The 12,538-nt window shown below is 35.4% G+C and overlaps 1 protein-coding gene across 1 annotated transcript; it reads left to right on the top strand.

Annotated features, from left to right (window-relative positions):
* Positions 1 to 3,283: 3,283 nt before the first annotated feature.
* On the top strand, positions 3,284 to 11,731 carry LOC135138403 (probable multidrug resistance-associated protein lethal(2)03659). Its single transcript, XM_064068374.1, has 9 exons — positions 3,284 to 3,333; positions 3,412 to 3,690; positions 3,844 to 4,115; positions 4,163 to 4,319; positions 4,371 to 6,022; positions 6,071 to 6,301; positions 6,355 to 7,259; positions 9,190 to 9,456; positions 10,769 to 11,731. The coding sequence occupies exons 1-9, from the start codon at positions 3,284 to 3,286 to the stop codon at positions 11,729 to 11,731; spliced, it is 4,776 nt and encodes a 1,591-aa protein (XP_063924444.1).
* The last annotated feature ends 807 nt before the right edge of the window (positions 11,732 to 12,538 follow it).

The following is a 12,538-nucleotide window of genomic DNA, read 5'->3' as shown; positions in this document are numbered from 1 at the left end:
GACGTTGCTTTTAGAGCTGACAATTGTCATTTATAAACTCCGTTGTCGAAATAAGTCTACACATATTAAGAAACAAAGGAAAAATGTAGCCCCGCCCACCCACCCTGTCTCAATTGTGATGATTTTGTTTTATTCGTCGTGAGCCAAGAAGGCGAAACTTAAATGCAAAATCCTTATTTCTTCTCCGAGAAATTAAAAACATGTTCTTGAATATCGTGTTTTCAAAAAATACTATGTACATTAAAAAAAAGACAAAGCTTGGGCTCCACCAACTGGTCCATATTTCCTTACAAAAATGTACAATTTTAAACCTTTTATATGTTTCTAAGAATAAAAAAGTCATAACAACTGAGACCGGGTGGGTGGGCGGGGTCTGTATTTTGTGTTTTTTTCTCTTAATATACATAGTATTCTTTGAAGAACACGATACTGAAAAACATGTTTTTATTTTCTTGTAAAGAAATAAGTATTTTGCAGTTAAGCTCCGCCTCCACGGTTCACGGCGAATTAAAAAAATCATCACAATTGAGACAGGGCGGGTGGGCGGGCTTACATTTTTTCTTTTTGTTTTAATATATGTAGACTTCTAATCACAACATGAAACTTAAAACATGTTTAAAATGGTAAATTTGTATAAGAAAATATCAATTTTGCAATTAGGCTCCTCACCATAATTGCAAAATCCATATTATATTATAAGCCCCGCCCACCCGCCCTATCGCAATTCTGATGTTTTTTTTTTATTCGTTGTAACCCGAGGAGCGAAATTCAGTTGTAAAATCCTTATTAATTAAAAAAAAAAAATTACAAATTTAACTAACCGTAAAACACTATATCTATAATGTAACTTTGTGCATGTTTATTACTTTAACGAGACATTGGCCGGTTTTTTTATTTATAGGAGGTTATCAGGTTTTTGCCATTTCTTCCGCATGAATAATGACTGTTAAATATCTGGTTGTTGACACCGAGTTTTAAATTTGAGAGAGGAGAGCTCGCTGGTCCTTATAGATATTGTTACGTTGATTGGTGAATAAAGTCGGCGTGGGTAAAACTCAACAATTTATTTCATAAAAATTCGAATTTACACGAATAACTATTACAGCGATTATGTACCAAATAACTCCGGCGCAACTTCACTGGACTCTCTTGACTCAACTGGCTGAATAATAATAATCGTTCCCGAAGGTGGCCTCTATTTAAACTCATACTTCTGCGATCGAGGTTTTTCTCGAATATTCATCGCGACTTCGTAATCGAGACTTCCGGTAACAGTGGTGCAGACTTGTCTTTATTATGCTACCATCGCACAGCCGTCCTGACTGATGATGACTCACCCATCATCAGCGCACATTCTAGAGAACACATAGGCTTCGTACCGGGGCGGCATATGGGTTAATTTCGTAACAATATACAGGGACATTTTTTTAACTCTGAACATACGCCATAAGTCCCTATGTTCAATCTGAAAAAAAACACATCGATGTATTGGAAGTATATAACCAATATTACATCTAACCTACGTGACAATTAAAAAATAATTTAAACTCAACTTGTCAAAATATGATTTGGAAATATGAAAAATGCATACAATAGAAGAAAAAATACAAATATTAAATTGGGACTATCGCCATGCAAGCACTCGAAGTGTTGGTACGTTTTTTTGGGTCAATTTTTCTTCAAGCGAATGTAGGTAAAGAATAAATTAATTATGTATTGTGAAATTTATTAAACAGGTAACAGAAAAAAGCAAACAAGAATTATTACTTATTTTAACAAATATTCGAAATGACCACCTTCACATTCCAGACAATAAGCGAGCCTATGGTAGAAGCCTTGAACAGCGTTCCCAATGAAATTAGGGTTAAGTTCATTGCAGGCATTTCTTATCCGGTCTTTTAATTCTTCAACATCGTTTATCATGATGTTATTATAAATCGTATTTTTTAGGTGCCCCCAAAGGAAAGTCATTCGGAGACAAATCTGGCGACCTTGGTGGGCAGGCAACCGGCCCAAATCTTCCTATCCACCGTTCTGCAAAAATTTCGTGTAAATAACGACTTATTATTGCAGTTGAGTGTGGGGGAGCTCCATCCATTTAAAACCAAACATCATTAATATTTAAGTTTTGAATTTGGGGCACTATGTGGTTACGAAGCAGTCTTAAAAAGGAATTAGCATTGAAATTTCCTTGAATAAAAAATGGACCAATTGTGGTTTGGTTTATAATTCCTACCCACACATTAACCCTACGGTTATATTGTGTTCTTGTCAAATTTTGCAGACGGGGATTAGTATTTGACCAATATCTGTAAAGAAAGGAAAAAGATATGAAGGGGTAAAGGAATCAATAGGACTAACCGATAATTTTGGGAATTGACTTCGCCATCTAATGAAAATGATGCTTCATATGTAAATACGATGTTTTTTAAAATATTTTCATTATTGTTAATTAAATTAAAGCGTTTCGCAAAAATCCGTTCTTTTAATTTTATCTTCTGGATTTAGTAGTTGATGATTTGTGAATTTATAGCGTTTGTATTTAAACTTTTTTAAAACTCTGCGAATTGTAGACCGGGAAATTCCAAAGTAGTTGCTTGTTATGGTTAGCGATGACATCGGATTCTCTTCGGCATAACATAAGATATTCAATTGTACTTCTTCAGTTAGGACATAATTTGATCTGTTTCTCCTGTGATGTTTATATTCGACGCATCCGTGGGTGTTAAATTTTGCAATAATGTTATGAATTGTTCCAATTGACACAATTGGTCTATCGGGATAATTGACTGAAAAAAGATCTCGTACAACTCTAATGCTTGAATGGCTACGGTACCAAGTTAAAATTTGTACTTTCTCTTCTGTCGTATAAAACATTGTTTTTATACTCAAATTTTGAAATTATATTTTGACAAGTTGACAAGTTTAAATCTTTTTTTTTTAATAATCACGTAGGTTTGATGTAATATTGGTTGTTTACTTCCAATACATTGATGTGTTTTTTTTTCAGATTGAACATAGGGACTTTATGGTGTATGTTCAGAGTTAAAAAAATGTCCCTGTATAGGCATTTAACTCACTGAGTGAGTATAAAAGTAATGGAACCAGTAAATCAAAAGTGATTTATGCGAGTCTTCAGTATGACACCATTATCACACTTTAAACACCTTTACTTAAAATAACTATGTGATAAAGTATCATTATCACAACTACTTCCAATAGTCGAAGTGTGTCTAGCTTGAATATTCAGTTGTATAAGAAAAAAAAACGGAAAACAATTTAAATGGAGCAAAATGAAAGAAGAAAGCAAAAAAAAGCCCATCCAAAGGACAGGTCTAATTTTTTATCACACTTTTTATTCTGGTAACTTCTTTTAAAAATATTTCACTTATATACACGGTCTTTTCTTAGTTGGGAACTACCAATTTTATTAAAATCGCACACATTCACTGAAAACAGCTTGTACGAAGCTGCGAAAGAACACAAGGCTACAGCTCTCGGAGACAAGTTGGAATTTTTTTGGAAGGAAGAAGAAATCTGCGAAAAGCGCCCGTCACTAACAAGGGCTCTTTTAAAAAGCTTTGGTAAAGAATATTTACTACAAGGGCTTATACTTTTACCATTTGATCTTGGAGTGATGTTAGCTGTTCCTGAAGTTGATGTCATGTCACCAACACGTCTTAATTTCAGGTTACTGCGACCTTATTGTATGAAGAAGTTTTTGAACTGCTTTACACAACAAGAATGCGTCGGCGGAATCGAAATATATCTGGTTACTTCGTTAATTGTTTCAGTAAATCTGTTGCAAGTGTTATATTTTCACTGGTTTTATTTGCAATTTAGTTCTTTTGGAATCAAAGTTAGAGTTGCTTGTTCTTCGCTAATTTACAGAAAGTGTCTCGAGATGAAGAAACAGTCGTTTAAAAAAAAATCTGTTGGACAGGTAGTAAATCTGTTTAACGATGTAAACAGATTCAACGATGTTTTGATCGTTTGTCACTACCTATGGATTGCACCTTTAAAAATTTTGGTTTTTCTTTATTACATTAATGTCGTTTTGGGACCCACGGCACCTACAGGCATCTCTATAATTATTTGTTTCTTCTTAGTACAGTGTCTGTAGTTGAAACTTTTAAGTACCTTTAATAAAAAATCGTTTTAGTGGTTGTTTCCAAACAAATGTTTTTGAGAAAAAGGGAAGCTGCTTTGAAAACCGACGACAGAATTCGTTTAATAAATGATGTCATCGGTGGAATACAAACAGTGAAGATGTACACGTGGGAAACATCTTTCTCTAAACTTGTTAAAGCTGCTAGAAGGTAATGTCTGTGTGTTCTTATACCATGTCTGAATTAACAACAGATTTGTAGATCGGAAATGAAGACAATTATTCGAGCTAATTTGTTATCTATTAATAATCACACTATCAGGATGTATGTTACGAAAATTGCGCTTTTTTTGTGCGTAGCAAGCGCCATTTTGACTAAGGTGGTTTTAACACCTGAGTACATTTTCCCTCTGATCAGTATCTACGAAAACTTAATTCTTATAGGCTTACTACGCTTTCAGTTGGCTGCAACTTTCTTCACGGAAGCCAAAACTTCGGTTGTTCGCATTCAAGAATTTCTTCTTTCGGGACGCAAAAAAGCTCCCGTAAAACAGCCATCAAAAAGCACTGACTCTTGCAATCCAATGTCATACCAAAGTTTTGAACCAACTGTTTATGGAATTCATCTTAACAACGTCAAGGTGGCTTTCGATACCTCCACCGTGTTGGAAAATGTCACCTTTTCAGCCCTTCCTGGAGATCTAGTTGGATTATCAGGAAAATCTGGAAGCGGGAAGTCAACACTTCTTCAAGTCATTCTCCAGGAAATTAAAGCAAAAGGTTCGATTGCCGTCGGCGGAAAAATTTCGTACGCGTCCCAAGAAGCTTGGATTTTTTCCGCAAGCATTAAACAAAACATTCTTTTCGGGGAAGAAGAAGACGAGAAGAAATATCGCAGAGTGATTCGAACGTGTGCTTTGGAACACGATTTGTCTCTTTTCGCTAACGGTGACCAAACTCTCGTCGGTGAACGAGGGGTGATGTTGAGTGGAGGCCAAAAATCGAGGATAAATTTAGCCAGAGCTGTGTATCGAGATGCTGATATTTATTTGTTAGACGATCCTCTAGCTGCTGTTGATGCCAGGGTGGCGCAACACATCTTCAATCAGTGTATTTTGGGGTACTTGAAAGACAAGTGTGTAGTGTTGGCGACCCATCACTTGAAGTACTTGAGGAACGTCAAAAAACGATATATTATAAATAAAAGAAAAGTGGTCGAGGAAGATTCGAGTGAAAATGTTTTTATGGAGTCTGATGAAGTAGCAATCCAAGAGGAAGTCATTAAATCTCACAATTTACCTCCCGAAATTCATGAAAGTGCTACAACCAATTATAGCACACGACAAATTTACAAAGAGTATTGGTTTTGTGGAAGCCACTGGATCCTACCATGTTTGATATTCGCACTACTTTTATTAACGCATTCCTTAAATAGCTTCATCGATATGTTTATTATTTTTCCAATCATTTCAAACAAAACAAAATCTTTCCATTTCTTCAGATTGACGTTAGAACACTTCTTATATGTTTACGCTTGTTTGATTGTCCTTCTCTTCATTCTTAATCACACTCTGTCTGTGATATTTATGAAACATTGCATGTCTATTTCAAAAACGTTACACAATACGTTGTTGGACAAAATTTTGGCAGTTCCGATGAAATTCTTCAACGAACACCCTTCCGGTAGAATTCTTAACCGGTTCTCGCAAGATATAAGTCGAGTTGATGAAACTGTACCCTTCTGTTTATACGAAATGGTGAGATCAGCGTTCGACGCACTTGGAACAGTGATAATTGTAGTAATTTTAAATTATTGGTTAATATTACCAACGTTGGCAGCCATTCCTTTGATTTATTTCTCCACTTGGCTCTTTCAACCGCTCAACAGAAATCTGAGAAAGCTGGAAGGAATCAGTAAGTTAGCAGTTCCGTCTTTATCCTATAAAACTAGCAATGTTTCAGCTAAAAGTCCAATTCTGACTTACGTCGTTACTTCGTTGCGCGGACTTCCAACAATACGAGCTTTTAACAAACAAAAACCTTTAGTTGAAGAATTCGAATACCACCAAGACGCTCATTCCTCTGCTTTCTACTTATTTAAGTCTTTATTTTTTACTTACACGTTTTGGATCGATTTAATATGCTGCATATATTCCACAATTATCACTTTCAGTTTTTTAACTTTCAACACAGGTGAGTACCACGCGGTACTTACTAGAACTTTACCCACAAGATACTACTTTCAGAGACATCTGTAGCAAATATAGGTTTAGCTGTCAGTCAAGCAAACATCTTGGTAGGTTTAGTCCAATTCGTCATGAAAATGTGGAGCGAATTGAGCGCTAACATGACTTCTGTAGAACGAGTACTAGAATACACAGAATTACCTCAAGAACTAGACGACGGTACTTTCGTGCCACCACCATCGTGGCCCCAAGTCGGACAAATCGACTTTAAATCAGTATCAATGCGGTACTCTCCAGACAAACCTCTAGTACTAAAAAACATTGAGATTAGAATTCAGCCAAGGGAAAAAATTGGAATCGTTGGCAGAACTGGAGCCGGAAAAAGCTCTCTGGTGTCCACTCTGTTTCGTTTAACTCATTTCGAAGGTCAGATTCTCATTGACAACGTAGACACCAAAATCGTACCTCTGAATGTTTTGCGATCAAAAATTACCATCATTCCACAAGATCCAATACTATTCGTAGGTCCTTTAAGAAAAAATTTAGATCCGTTTGATGAATTTAGTGATTCGCAAGTTTGGAGTGCCTTGGAGGCTTTCAACTTGAAAGCGTTTGTGGCAAACTTGCCACTGGGTCTTGAGACTCTGGTGGACGAAGGTGGTACCAACTTTAGCGTAGGACAGAAACAGTTGTTGTGTTTGTCGAGAGCGATGTTGAAGAAGACTAAGATTTTTGTCTTGGATGAAGCTACCTCTAACGTTGATTTGCAAACGGATGAAGCAATCCAGGCCACAATTGGAGAAAAGTTTAAGGATTGCACAATTTTGGTGATAGCACATCGCTTAGAAACTGTTATGGATTCCGATAAAGTTTTAATTATGGATGAAGGTAGGGTTGTGGAGTTTGGGAAACCTGAGGAATTATTGATAAATCAACGAGGAATTTTTTCTCAGGCTTTACATTCAGTAATAAATTAAACTCGCTTAAGTATCTAATTTTAAGCAACCAGAAAGTGTGCAAAACTTTACTATTCGAAACTATAATAATAATAATAAAGAATGTTAGATCTATTCATTTCCATCCAGCCTGTTCTAAAAAATACCAACAGTTTCTTTGCGAATACAACCGAAAGAGGAGAGCGCATTTGCAAAGCTGCTGTGTTAGTAGGTACGTGAAATAAACTAATTGTAAATACAGATAACTGTCATTAAAGTAAGTGCTTTGAAATAAATTAATTGCTAACCAATATCTATATACTTATCCTTGACTTATATGAGTGAACGTGTAGTTAAAGGGATAATATTTATCTTCTAAATTTTAAAACAGTATGTAAACGTCATCAGCGACCTTGTTCCATTATCACTAAAACAACTTTTCTGCCTAAAATGGGATTTAGAAAGTTGCTGTTGACTTTGAAGTTCCCGTTGCAGTTGTTTTTTCCCCTAACGTTGGTTTTAGAGCTGACAATTGTCATTTATAAACTCCGTTATCGAAATAAGTCTACAAATATTAAGAAACAAAGGAAAAATATAGCCCCACCCACCCACCCTGTCTCAATTGTGATGATTTTTTTTTATTCGTCGTGAGCCAAGAGGGCGAAGCTTAAATGCAAAATCCTTATTTCTTCTACGAGAAATTAAAAACGTGTTTTTGAATATTGTGTTTTCAAAAAATACTATGTATATTAACAAAAAGCCAAAGCTTGGGCTCCACCAACTGGTCCATATTTCCTTACAAAAATGTACCATTTTAAACCTTTTTTATGTTTCTAAGAATAAAAAAGTCATAACAATTGAGACGGGGTGGGTGGGTGGGGTCTATATTTTGTGTTTTTTTTCTCTTAATATACATAGTTTTCTTTTAACAACATGATACTGAAAAACATGTTTTTATTTTCTTGTGAAAAAATAAGTATTTTGCAGTTAAGCTCCGCCTCCATGGTTCACGGCCAATTAAAAAAAATCATTACAATTGAGACAGGGCGGGTGGGCGGGCTTACATTTTTTTTCTTTTTGTTTTAATATGTGCAGACTATTTTTAATAACATGAAACTTAAAACATGTTTAAAATGGTAAATTTGTTGCAATTTGGCTCCTCCCCATAATTAAAAAAATCCATATTTCCTTGTAAAAATGTACCATTTTAATCATGTTTTAAGATTCTTGTTGTGAAAAGATGGCTATGTATATTACAAAAAAAAAATTATATATATATATAAGGCCCGCCCACCCGCCCTATCTCAATTCTGATCTAACTCGACTCAAGAAATAGTCCACTGTTTGCTCGATATTTTGTGGTATTTTTTGTGCATAAAAACACAAATTTAAGTGTGCGAATAGTGCCGAATCTTCTGGGTGTGGTGGTTAAACTACCATTTAATTCTAACTGTTGGATGTTACACATTTGTTAGCGGTAAGAAAGTGACAATTGAATTATCTTATCACATTTGTTGCTTTTTGTGGATTGTTCTTTTCTTGTCCCTGATAAACCAGTGTTGCTAAACAATAAATTTTACCTCTGTCTCATCTACCATTTCCTACCATTGCCGATCTTATCTAGTGTACCTATATTCTCTGTTGAAAGATACCACGACCGGCACCGTTGGTGTGAAGTTTTTGTCCTATACTTTTTCTTTCTCCTATTGTTTTCTACTTTTCTTGACAAGGTTCAACTATGAGTACAGTTAAATATATATGCTGTGATAGCACTGTTGAATTACACAAATCTGTCAATTGCTGTGTCTGCAAAAGGGTATATAAAATCGATTGTGCAGGTGTCTCTACTGCTGAGGCAAGAAAAATGCATCAAAAATCAGGATTATCCTGGTCGTGTAAATACTGCATTGAACTGGGAAGTGATCTAAATGCTCTAAGGAGTGGTATTGTATTATTGCAGGACGAAATTAAGGTGCTAAAAACCACTATATCAACCACTCAAAATAAAGCGCCATTGTTAGAAACTGAAAAAGTTATTCAGGAAATTTCTGAACGTGAAAAAAGAAAGTATAACATTATGATATATGGCTGCAAAGAAGATACGGTCAATTCTAATAAGGATCAGCATATCTTAGATGCTGACAAAGTTTCTCAAATTCTTAGTGCTTTAGATATAGCTGAAACTGAATACTCATTGTTTAGACTTGGGAAATTTGATTCTACCAATGTAAACCGCTGTCGCCCATTGAAAATCTGCTTTTCCTCACCTACACCTGTAAACAAGGCCTTACGCAATGCTTCTAAACTTAAGTCTACACCTGATTTAAACGGAATCTTTATCTCATCTGACAAAACTCCAATGCAAATTGCTCTCTACAGAAACACTTAAGCTGAACTCAATACTCGACTCGCCAATGGAGAACAGAATCTGTCACTCAAATATAGAAATGGAATCCTCACTATTATATCTGCTAGATCTTTAAACTGACTTTGCCCAATAGTACTTCTGATAAACTCTATATTTATTACCAAAATACCCGTGGCCTACGTAGTAAAACTCATACCTTTTATGTTAACGCATGTGAACTTTTCTATGATATTATTGTCGTTACTGAATCATGGTTAAATGCATCGGTCAAAACTAGTGAACTTTTTCCTTCTGAATATAGTGTCATACGTTGTGACAGAAAATGTAACTTGACTAACAAATCTGATGGTGGTGGAGTCATTGTCGCTCTTTCTAATAAAATAATCTTTGAAGTTCAAACCATGAAGGAATTAGCTGACTTGGTACCAAAAATTGACTTTGTTTTTTGCAAATGTTCTCTGAATAAGTTTGTATTTTTTCTCATTGTTGTTTATATACCGCCTGATCTACCCATTGCCGATTATGAAGCATTTCTTGAAGCTTTAGAAATATTCCTTATTAGCAAACCGTTTATACTGATTAGTGATTTCAATATTCCCACTTATAACAAACATTTCAACACATGTCCCAAACTTCGAATACTCCAGAATCTGTCTAATTCACTTGATGTTGTCCAGCACAATATTTCTAATAATGATGGAAAACTGCTTGACTTAATTTTTTCCAATCTAAAGCGTCCAATGGTTGTGGATCATGCTAAATATCCTTTGGTTAAAAAAGATTTTTATCATCCAGCTTTGTCAGTTCCTATTGATTTGGAAAATTCTGATAAATTGATACCATTTCCAGCAGTAAATAGTGATCGTTTCAACTTTCGCAAAGCTAATTTTAATAAACTCTATGACGATCTGTGGTGCACTGATTGGTCATCTGTAATTAAATGTACTCATGTGAATCAGGCTGTTAAAATTTTTATGATCTTCTGTATTCTACTATTAAATATTCAGTCCCACTTTATACCAAAAATCGCTCCACTTTTCCTCCATGGTTCACGGCTGATATAATCTTTAATTTAAAACTTAAGCATAGGTGCCGAAGAAAATGGCGTGTCTCTGGTAGCGTAGTTCACCTTAATGAATTTAAAAGATTGCGTAGCTATTGTAAATCACAGATATCCCTTGCGTACAGTAACTGCATGAGTAAGATTGAACAGTCGATACTATCAGACCCGAGAGAAGTGTACAAGTACGTTCAGATGAAGAAAGGAATAACGCGAATACCTGGAATAATGTACCATGAGAATCAAGCATATGAGTCACCGCAAGAAATTATTAATGCATTTGCCTCCTCCTTTTCTAGTATATTTACTTCTGGGTCAAATGTGGATTATAAAGATGTGCATACCAATCGCATTTGTTTCGACCTCCAATCCGTAACTGAGGATGAATTGATTCAAATCATGGCTCGTTTTCCACTCAAGCATACAGCTGGAGATGACCAAATCCCAAGCTTTCTCATACATGATGCTCGATTTGCTTTAGCAAAACCGCTATTAAATATCGTCAATCTAGCTATATCTTCGTCAACATTTCCAACTTTTTGGAAACGCGCAAAAATTCTTTCAGTCCACAAAAAGGAAGACAATACACTTCTCAAAAACTATCGACCCATAGCCATCCAATCAAATTTTGCTAAGATCTTTGAGAAAATTATTTATAGAGCTATTTTCAACGGGACGCATCGGTATATCTCTCCAAATCAACATGGTTTCATGCCACGTAGATCCACCTCGACCAATCTGATAACTATTACACAGTTTATTTCTGAAGAACTGGATAGAGGAGGTCAAATAGACGTTATATATACCGACTTCAGTTCTGCTTTTGACACGGTTGATCACAAGATATTATTGAATAAACTCAGTGCGTTTGGTCTTGCGACATCTTTCGTTAGACTGATTGATTCATATCTTTCGCACAGGATAAACTACGTCTTCTATAATGGTTTTAAATCCAATGAATATGTATCAACTTCTGGGGTCCTTCAAGGTTCAAACTTAGGCCCCCTGTTATTCGTATTATATATTGATGACCTTTTTTTGAAGCTTAAATTGCAACACGCTTGCCTTTGCTGATGACCTTAAAATTTTCTCTCGCGTCATGAATCTTGAAGATGCCGAAGAGTTACAACTGAATTTGGACAAAATTAGTGTATGGTGTACTCAAAACGGTCTGAAACTTAATCGGGATAAATGTAACTTTGTTAGATATACTCGTAAGGTAAATTATTTTTCATCTTTGTATAACATTGATGGTGTTGTACTAAACTCTGTTGATAAGATAAAAGATCTTGGGGTACTATTTGATTCGAATTTAAGTTTTTGTGAACACAATGACAGCATTACTTCCGCTGCTTCTAAAACCTTAGGCTTTATTATGCGTGTTTCTGCTAATTTCAAAAACATAATGCTATTTAAGGTATTGTATTTTGCCTTGGTTATAAGTAAACTAGAGTATGCATGCATTGTCTAGCAACCTTATTATTTGAATCAGTGGCGGCTCGTCATATGAGGCAAGTGAGGCGGCGCCTCACAGCATATATCTTAAGAACAGATTGACTTAATTTATAATTAAAAAAGAGCTTTCAATGCATTTTTAGTTACAAAAATATGTTGAAATGGTAAATCTGTAGATTATTTTTTATTTTTTACACTTTCTGCGGACATTTTCCGTTGAATACTGTACGATTTATGCCCCGAATTCTTTAACTGAAGCGGCCAGAGCGTCGGTTCACTTGCGCCAATGAAGCCCAATCACAGACACGGATTTCCATGACTCAGCTGCTATACTCCTATATATGAATTCGCTCGGAACTGAGGCGATATCTTCGATGCTTCTCGGCCAATTTCGGCGGACCCTTTAAATCATTTTCCCATTTATTT

Source organism: Zophobas morio, unplaced genomic scaffold, assembly GCF_036711695.1.
Source record: "Zophobas morio isolate AGI-343-1 ecotype UQ-CSIRO unplaced genomic scaffold, CSIRO_AGI_Zmor_V1 ptg000030l, whole genome shotgun sequence".
Taxonomy (NCBI): domain Eukaryota; kingdom Metazoa; phylum Arthropoda; class Insecta; order Coleoptera; family Tenebrionidae; genus Zophobas; species Zophobas morio.
The sequence above is the reverse complement of the archived record's forward strand: the minus strand, read 5'-3'. Positions and strand labels throughout refer to the sequence as shown.